A 10,083-nucleotide genomic window follows, 5' to 3' on the forward strand; every position below is an offset into this window, starting at 1 on the left:
CTACTTAGCGTGTCCCCAAACATGTCCGCGACTACCCAAAATGCAGTGCGCAGTGACGTAGATTCCCATTCTCTACAGTGTTTTTATGAATAGCCATCAATTGGCCATATTGTCGGCACTGAACGTAAACAATGCCACTGAACCGAACAAAACTTACATATTTGCGGATTATTGCTGCTGAAAATGGTCAATTATTGTCATGTTTTGGGCTGTACTAATAGGTCGGACCGGGAAAAACATTTGGAGTACTATAGACTGCCAAAAGTTATAACAAAACAAGGTACCCTGCTGAAAAACCCCCAGCTAAAACCAGCCTAGGCTGGTTGGCTGGTCTTAGCTGGTTTAAGCTGGAAGTAGCTGTTTTTAGCTGGTGATCTCCCAGCCTGACCAGCTACGACCAGCCTGGCCAGGCTGGAAAAGTGGCCAAAACAAAACCCCTCTAAAACCAGCCTGCTGACCAGCTATGACCAGCTAAAACCAGGTTGGTTGACCAGCCAAAACCAGCCAACCAGCCTAGGCTGGTTTTAGCTGTTTTTTGTTTTTTTCACCAGGGTATGAGTGCAGTCTTGAGTAACAAAAGGTGTTTGTGGTTGGCCAACTGAACCAGGATTTCCGAGCAAGAATCTTGACAACATTTGTGTTTGTTCTCATAATTTCTGATCAGGTAGGTGAAATATTAGGCTAATATCTTAATTAATACTGCTTGTACCATTACCACCTATATTAACTTTAGTTTGTCAAAATATTAAATCCTTCCCTGCTTACTAAGTCTCTTCTCGATTTGATTTAGTAGCTTCCACACGTTTTTCCGTGGTTCAGCATAAATTAGCAGAGCAAACTATTCAGTAGTTTGTTACCCGTGCAATTCATGCTGTCCAATATGGCCACGCAACTGACCAAGTCGTGACTTAGTTGCAAACCCTCTATTTTAACTTATTGAGTCAGAATTGTGAGATGTAAACTCGCTGAGAACATATCAGTATTTTTTTTTTCTCTCAAAACTGGACTTTATAACTCACAATTGCGAATATCTCACAATTCTGAGGGGAAAAAAGTCTGAATTATGTGGGAAAAAAATAGTGAGACAAAAAGTCGCAATTACCTTTTTTTCAGTGGCGGAAACGGGCTTCCGTGAGTACAACGACACAATTTAAGCAAATCTAAATCTAATCATTTATAGCTACTCAAATCAATAATATTCTATGTCTATTCATCTATTTGGCAAGAAATAGCCGCATATGTTTACTCTGAAGGAGTCTACACGGCACTGAGGTCTTCCCCAAACCAGCCTTTGCGCAATCGGCATCATTTACTGAAAGCACACGTCAGACCACACGAAGCGAGTCTAGTAGGCAGGAAAACCATTTAAACTTGGCTCGCGCATGATGTGCACAGTTCATTGCGTGACAGCTGCGCTAACATCTGCATGAACCACTGCGGAATGAGAGAAATGCGGGTGTTAACTCTAGTATTCGTTGTTATTTTTATGCTGAAGGAGGCTGAGGCTTGGGGTTACAAGAATGGAATACTGCACAACTCCATCTGGCTGGGTAATTATTTCAGTTGTTCTCACTCATGTGTTGATTCAAACTACTGTGTTAAGAAGAATTAGTGAATTCGTTTTAAAATGATTATTTATGTTTTTATTGTTGTTTCTTTTGAATTTTGTTCCCTCATAGACTGTTTAATGATTTTAAAAAGTCTTTAATTTACAATTCACCAGGGTTTACATGTTATAGCCTACTATTATGTTGAATTGTCATGATTGAATATGTGTGTTGTGTGCATTTCGCGTTGGACCCACAGACAAGACAAGAGAGACATATTTATGGCTTTGTGAAGTCTGACAGTCTAAAGGGACCTTGTAAACACAGGGAAATTACTTCATTCTGTTACGGTGTACTGCAACTTACCCCGAGGCACCCCAATTTCAGCATGCTCCAAGAAACCCACAGCCATTTCTTTGTAGATTTGGGTTGTTTGATAATAACAAGATACATGTAAGATTAGATATGTAAGCATTAAACTACTTCCCATTGTAAAAATCAATCAATGTTTACCTATGTTTTAGTTGTAGCCTTCTGTGGTTCAATGTAAAACGTTTAAATAAATAGAGTGTGAATTATGAGGGAAAATAGAATGAGTTGATTGCCACAAAGAAAGTCAAAACAATGTGTCTAAGTATGTTTAGTTTTTTTTTTAGTAGAGTCTTCAAGCATTTCAGTAATGATAGAACTTTTATTAGTAAGTAAGAGCACGTTCAAATACATTTTCACCTGAATTTCTTTTAGTTTTAAGCATTTCTTTTAGCTTTGAAACAAGCAAAACAAGTAGGCTACTCTAATTTCAGTTCACTTTATTACAAATGTAGGCAACACTTTTTGAACAGTAAGATTTTTAGTGTTTTTTTTTAAAAGTCTGTTCTGCTCACCAAGCCTGCATTTATTTGATCCAAAATATGGCAAAAGCAGTACAATTGTGAAGTATTTTATTTAGAAAGTTTAGTTTAACTTGATCAAGACAATTTTTTCAGATTTCTGTTTCAGATAAATGCCGTTCTTCTGAACATTTTATTCATCAAAGAAACCTGAAAAAATTCTGCTCAGCTGTTTTCAACACAATAATAAAAATGTTTCTTGAGCAGCAAATCAGAATATTAGGAAGATTTCTGAAGGACAGTGTGGCTGGATGATGCTAAAAATACAGCATTGAAATCACAGAAATAAATTATATTTTAAATTGTATTTAAATAGAAAACAATTGTTTTAAATAGTGAAAATATTTCAGAATTGTAATGTTTTTAGTGTACTTTGGATCAAATAAATGCAGATTTGGTGAGCAGAAGAGACTTCTTTAAAAAACAATAAAAAATCTTACTGTTCAAAAACTTTTGACTGGTAGTGTGTAAGTGACAAATATAGTTTATTTAAAAAACGTAAGTAATTGACGTTTCGAAAATTAACCTTTTATTTAGGCTGACTGTACATAGAGCCTAAAAATGTATTAGATATTTAAAAGTACTTGAAAAAACCTATTGAATCCCCCCTTGAAGTCACTGTTATGTTTCCCATACTGTAAGCAACTTTATTTATTTACTTATGGCAGTGGCTTGACCACCACTACACATCTGAAAACACTTAAATAAGCTACAGTTTTTAGCTACATTTATGCTTCAAATGAGTCTCCCATTTAGAGCTTTTCTCAGAGACATGTTTGGAGCTCACTAATGGTTGCAGTCTTTTAATGTTCGATGCCAACACAGTAAAAACATTGGCTTATAACTAATTTGAGGTAGGATCCAAGTTCTTCAAGGTTATGCATGCGTGCTTAAAAACAACTGCAAAGCAGCATGATGTTCTGTGAGTAGCAGACAGAGCTCGAAACAGGGAAAATCTGCTGTAGTGATTATACCAGCAGCAACTGGATGTACATTGTATTTGTCCCACATGTATTCACAATGTCCTGCACAGTAAAACATCTATGTTGGGTAAAACCTTCAAAAAAAAATAATTCTGTTTTAGGTCTGACGTAATTTGAGTAGACAGGTAGAGTTGTTGTTCTGAGACACTGAACAGACCCAGATAACTCCACATGAGTACTCGAAGCTGATAGCGTTGCCAAATGAGACACATGTTCTCTCTCTCCTTACAGAGCAAGCAGCTGGAGTTTACCACCGCGAATCTCGCAAAGGAAGGTATCAGCTGACGTATAAGGAAGCCAAGGCTGTGTGCAAATATGAGGGGGGTACTCTTGCAACATATGACCAACTGGAGGCTGCTCGCCGAATTGGTTTGTATCACACTTACAAATTTCACTTAGATCAGATGCCAAAGGGCAGGGTTTAGCCTACAGAATAAGTGCTGAAAGCTGAACAAGTCCCGTAACTTGGCTCATAATGAATAGCCTTTATTGTATTGCAATAAACATTCGGAAACAATTGTAGACTACATCTGAATCAATCAGCAAATCAGAATGATGATTAGCATTCCGCACATCATATAAACAAAGTTATAAACCATCCCCAGTGCCACCCAGTGTTATGTTTAAACTGTAAAAGTCATTGTCATGTGTTGCCTGAACAGGAACACCTGTTTTCTTGTAAAAGTGCTCCTTTTCTTTGCAGTGAGGGTAAATTTGTTCCAGACATGAGCTCTGATGTGTAAGGACAACTATTAGTGGTTAGTTCAGGCTTGTGGCACTCTATGTTGGAGGTCCGCTTGGCTTTCTTTTTATCGTCTCTGTTTGCAACCTTCAAGTGGTGCCCATGGCTCCTCAGAGCACAAGAGCCCTTTATTCTTTATCCCCTTAAAAAACGAATTTTCATTCAATTATTTCATGGAGAACATTTTATATTCAGTCTAAACAGAAAGTGATTGTGAAATACTGTAAATATTATGATAATAATATAAACACTGATAAAAAAATAACTGAACTACTTTTTTGATGAATTAGACAGAATTCATAGTACTTATATTTTTAATGTACACTAAAAAAAAAAAAAAAAACGGTGACATTGACAGTAAAATACCAACAGCTGTGCTTGCCAGAACTTTTAGTAATTGTGCAGTTAATTCTCATATTGACCTATTAAGATTTTACTTACAATTTCTTTGTAAATATATATTGTTTTCTATTTTATTAAATGTTTTCAGAGGTAAATCAAAAACAATTACATTTTTAACAATATTTTCAAGTGTGATTTATGAGATTTGTTGTATTTTGAATCCAATTTTTATTTGTAAAAGGCAAAAATTTGATCATACTGATTTCAAAGTTAAGGATTCATAAGTTTGAATATACACTGAACCAAACAAATCATAACATCTTAGTTGATAATTCAGTATATACTTTATTTTTGACAAAACCACCCCATGTTTCAGTAGTGACAGTAGTGTTTTGGTAGCAGCCACATCACTTTACAGAATTTTAACCCACATACTAAAACATACTAAAATGCAAAACATTTGCATAACTGTACTAAAACTGTGTTTATTTCCTCCAAATAAAGGATTATGTGTTCCATTTTGTCACTACCGAAACAATGATAGGTAGTGGCAATTTTATGGGATAGCACCCAAAAAACCAAAGATGTTAATACCAAAACTTCACCAAATGTTTTGGCCGTGACTGTTTCAGTTGTGACAATTTTAGATACTTTGGAACCTAGCTCAAAGATGCTAATCAGCACATGGTAAGCTAGCACAGCTGTGACCAGTTGTATACATATAAAAACTAAATGTTGTGGAATAACTCCCAAGAAAGTGTGCTTGATTATAGAAAAATGGTGTTCGGTTGTGATAAGTTAGATTTTTTAATACTTTTGAACACCTCAAATTGAGGCCTATCTACTTACCATGTAGCTACTAGAGAGAGGGACACATGAATATTTCCTAAACATTAATGTAGGGTGGTAGTTGAAGTCAGTCTCAGCCAATGAACTAAAATATATACTATTACGTTAGAAGTCAGAAATTTTTGTATGTGAAAAACGCAGAAAATTGAACCCAATTAAAAAAAAAATATGATGGATGAAAGTTTTGAAGGCACTGTGTAAATGTGATTGACACGATGTGAGGTATTTTTTAACGTGTAAAAAGTTTGGACGAGAAAGGACCTTTACTGTTGAAATCATAATCAATTTTATGGTGTATTTGAAACATTTGGACATTGGGTTAAAATAGTATTTTCTAAATTATTCTATTTTATTAGTTTAATTATAAATCAATTTCTAAATAATTGTTATTTCTGTCCAAATGTTATGGACAGAAAGACGCTTCATAATAACAGATATTGCACAATATCACAGCGATTATCATTCTCCCAAAGGGTTCCACGTGTGTGCAGCTGGATGGTTTGACAAAGGACGTGTGGGCTATCCAATTGTTAAACCTGGCGCCAACTGTGGCTTTGGAAAGGTTGGAATCATCGAATACGGGTACCGGCTCAACAAAAGTGAGAGGTGGGATGTCTACTGCTACAACCCTGAGGGTGAGTTTGAGAAATGGCTGTTACGCAATCCTGGGTGAATTTTAGTCATCCGTTGAGAGATTTTGGAAAATTTGATCAAAGTAGTTGCACAAATCATTGGTTTGTAAAATTTCCTTTAAACGCTGTCCAGAGTGAGTTGACTAAGGCGAATGAATTAGCATTGTAGTAAAGTATAAATCTCTATAGGTTAAAGGCAATTACAGTATATCATAAATCAGGCACTCACTGGTCTCTAAACTATAAGGGTGGGATAACTTGTGGTCTGGATAAGAACCACCATGACTTAATATTGGAGAAAAAAAGTGATGGCTGTTTTATTACACACAATGACAGATGGGCAGAAATAGAAGACAGTGAACCTCAGCACATGACATTATTCATATAAGCTACATGTAGGAAAAATTTCTTAGATGTGGAGAGCTGAGAGCATAAACATAATACATTTATTGGAAAAATGCCTTGTTTTCTCTGGCTGTTTTTTCTGATATGAATATGGAAGAGTCTAATGAAAAATGTTTAACACCGTGAATAATCTAAACGAAGCCCTGTGAAAAAGTTTTACAAGGTGTGGTATTGCATTACCGGAGACCCAGCTGAGCTTGTGACTGACTCTTTTCCCCTGATTTGTAATGACCTACTGAAAGAAATTTTCCCTGTGGAGCAATTGAGTCAACGGTGATCTCAAAGAGAAGTCAAAAAGTAAATAGTGACCACAGAGTTTCAGGTTGACAAATGTGGTATATAAAGTAAGCTCATAATCGCATATAAGGAGTCATTATGACCTGACTAGCATCTCATCTGATGAAACTTTTAATAGATCAACACACATTTATTCTGAATGTTAGTTTGACAAAGCCTGGCCTCAAAGGTTAATTTTAATATTGCAATAGATAAATGTTTGGTGCAATGCAATACAAAGGACGTGGGTTGTCTTACTCAATAAAAAATAATTTCAAATCTAAATGTCATTTTCTATATAGTATCCAGTCACTACCTCATTCAGGGCAGGGCACCAGATGTTGGTGTCACTGAGCACCCACTCAAACCACAGACAGCATTTGGATTTGTCATTGTCTGCATAAGTGCTCATATCCCTCTGACTCACTTTTATCCTTCTGGTACACATGAAGAAATGAAACATGATTTAAACAAATCTTATAGATTTGATGTTCTGTTGATTGATTTTTATGCATGTATTCATTTGTACACATTTTGCACTTTCCAGCAAAGGAGTGTGGAGGAGTGCACACAGATCAGGAGAAGGTTTTAGATTCTCCTGGTTATCCAGAGGACTACCAGGATGAGCAGATTTGCTACTGGCACATTCGTGTGCGCTACGGCCAACGGATCCGCCTGCACTTTCTAGACTTTGACATTGAGGAGGACACAGCTTGCCTCAGTGATTACTTGGAGATCTATGACAGCTATGATGATGTTTCAGGCTTTGTTGGAAGGTAAATAACAGTTGTTTTGTTTTATTCACCACTGACATTTACGTTCCAATTTTTATTGCTTCTGAGAATTCTGGCATGATTTAAATTTGCTTAAAAATGGGTCTGTCCTGGATAGATACTGTGGGGATGAACTTCCAGAGGACTTCATAAGTACAGGTATGTTGCTGCAGTAATTTTAATTTTAAAGGGGTCATCGGATGCAAAACTAACTTTTACATGTTGTTTGAACATTAATGTGTGTTGGCAGTTTGTGTACACAACCACCCTACAGTGATAAAAATCCACCCAGTGGTATTTTTTGAATCTTTAAAAGTAATATCCCCTTTTTAAAATCAGGTCATTCTCAGCTTCTTGTCGGTGTGACAGCACACAGACAGAGGCCGCTCACACGATAGTTGTTTGACATGAGCGCCTTACCTTAGACCCTGCCTCACTGAGCTGAAACAGTCCGACTCCGATCGCCATTGTGTGACTCAGGTGCAGGGGAAGACAAGAATCTCTCAGATTGAGGTGTTCTGTTGTTGGATGTAAAAATGAACATAGTAGTCGTCATTTACTCCCGACATCTGAACTGCTGAAGATGCAGAGGATAACGTTACTTTCGTTTTTAAAAGAAAAGCGCCGATCCAGACCTACATATGCATCTATGTTCGTGCGAATCGTTCCTGATGCAGCTTCACCCACAGCAGAAATGAGTATAAGGGTTTTTTATCTTTGCAAATGGCCTTTCTTAATAATGTGTTTGTTGGCAAGTTTCGCCGCTGAAAAGCGGCTAAAGTAAACATTACGGCTCATCATCCCAGGCAGAGAGGGGCGGGGCGAGCAGAGCTCATTTGCATTTAAAGAACCATGCTATAAATTTGTTGATTTTTTGCAGAGCTGGTTTTGACAAGGTAAAAGGGTGTTTTTTTATACTACTATTGAGAATTTTTAACCAAAGTGTATTATAGACTTTTCATTAAGACCCTAAAGAATCATATGAACTTGTGGAAAATGGGCATCCGATGACCCCTTTAAACGTTTTTTTGGACAAGACAATAGTTTGAATGTATTTGAATGTGTTCTTAAAAGGATAGTTCATCCAAAAATGAAAATTCTGTCATGAATTACTCACCGTCATGTCGTTCCAAACCCCGAAGACCTTCGTTCATCTTCATGGTACTCTCGATAATGGTGGCGGACTGTCCCGGGAGAGAAGGAATTGTTGAAAAAAGTTGTTATTTTTGTTTTCTTTGTGCACAAGAAGTATTCTCATAGCTTCATAACATTAAGGTTGAACCACTGATGTCACATGGACTACTTTAACGACGTCCTTGCTATGTTTCTGTGACTTAACTGTGGTAGGACCCGTGCTATCTATGCAGAGTCAGAAAGCTCTCGGATTTTATCAAAAATATCTTAATTTATGTTCCAAAAATTAACAAAGGTCTTATGGATGTGAAACGAAATGAGAGTGAGACATTGATGACAGAAGTTTCATTTTTAGATCAACTATCCCAATTAATTGATTTTTACAAGATCTACATTATGTTTCTACATTATCTTTTGCACAGGAAACGTCATGACTCTGAAGTTCCTCTCTGATTCCTCGGTGACGGGTGGAGGTTTTAAGCTGCATTACATCGCTGTGAACTCATCTCAGCTCATTGACAATCACACTGATGCCTTCTCTTGACCAATGTTTAATGCATCAAACCCAATACTTTAATACACCCAAACCCACAACTGTGTCATTTTTTTATATTTTTATTTCTTTAACCAAGGGTGCAATATTAAAGCTATCAATAATCACACATTTTGGTGCATAGGCCTGTGAACATTTAAAAATAAACTCTTATAAAACAAAGTTTTCACACTCTCACTAGTTTATTGAACTTGTCTACTAATAATGTCCAACCATGGGTTTAATATATTGCAGTGTTTTAATTGTAACCATCATGCTATTAAAACAAATAATTTGAATACTTGATTCTAAAGGAAGTTGATACTGTGTGCATTCTTCATAACTTAGAACTCTCTTTAACTAAAACATAACGTGATCAAGTTTTTGACCACGGCAGTGAAAAAAGACAGATGAGTCAGAATCAAAGAGATTTTAACAGTGCATGTAAAATTATTCAGAGCAAGAAATATGATGCATGTTACAGCTGTGCATTTTTAGCAGATTTAGCATTTAAATTATTAAGCCTCTGTGGCCCCCTAGTGGGTCCTGGGCTTTAGTTGAAAACTGCTGCAGTTTTTTTTTACTACAGCAACGCTTTTTTACTATTTATTGTTTGCATATGTTCACAAATTTACAAGTACAAGCAAAGAATAAATTGTTCAAATATATGCAAAGAATAATTATTTAAAAAAATGTTGCTGTAGTGAAAAAAAGCTTTTACTGTTTAGGTTTACAGTCTGCAAAAAATGTACATATATGCCTTATTCTTTACACATATTTGTAAATGTTAGTTAAAAAAATGCAATTGTTCATCGTACGTAGAGCTGGGTAGTAACTGATGATTACATGTAATCTAGATTAATCAGATTCCAAAAATTAAGTACTTGTAATTAGATTAAATTACATTAAAAAAAAACTCATAATCAGAGTTACTTTTTTATGGATTTACATGATTACTTATTATTTACACAATAGCAA

At 36.0% G+C, this 10,083-nt stretch overlaps 2 protein-coding genes across 2 annotated transcripts in view; both read left to right on the plus strand.

The window, feature by feature from the left end:
- dgkg (diacylglycerol kinase, gamma) overlaps positions 1-10,083 on the plus strand; it is a 449,591-nt gene that overhangs the window by 202,980 nt on the left and 236,528 nt on the right. The gene's annotated exons all lie outside the window — the stretch shown is intronic.
- tnfaip6 (tumor necrosis factor, alpha-induced protein 6) lies at positions 1,345-9,288 on the plus strand. The gene is made up of 6 exons (XM_073846279.1): positions 1,345-1,550; positions 3,652-3,789; positions 5,827-5,988; positions 7,214-7,442; positions 7,558-7,598; positions 8,996-9,288. Exons 1-6 carry the CDS (start codon positions 1,427-1,429, stop codon positions 9,115-9,117), a joined length of 816 nt encoding a protein of 271 aa, XP_073702380.1. The 5' UTR covers positions 1,345-1,426; the 3' UTR covers positions 9,118-9,288.

Source organism: Garra rufa, chromosome 8 (genome assembly GCF_049309525.1).
Source record: "Garra rufa chromosome 8, GarRuf1.0, whole genome shotgun sequence".
Classification (NCBI taxonomy): domain Eukaryota; kingdom Metazoa; phylum Chordata; class Actinopteri; order Cypriniformes; family Cyprinidae; genus Garra; species Garra rufa.

Excerpts from the sequence above, each read along its gene's own strand:
- tnfaip6 (XM_073846279.1), top strand. The coding sequence starts at position 1,427 with ATGAACCACTGCGGAATGAGAGAAATGCGGGTGTTAACTCTAGTATTC. Across the intron at positions 7,443-7,557 it reads GTTTCAGGCTTTGTTGGAAG|ATACTGTGGGGATGAACTTC; the intron begins GTAAATAACAGT and ends TGTCCTGGATAG. Across the intron at positions 7,599-8,995 it reads AGAGGACTTCATAAGTACAG|GAAACGTCATGACTCTGAAG; the intron begins GTATGTTGCTGC and ends TCTTTTGCACAG.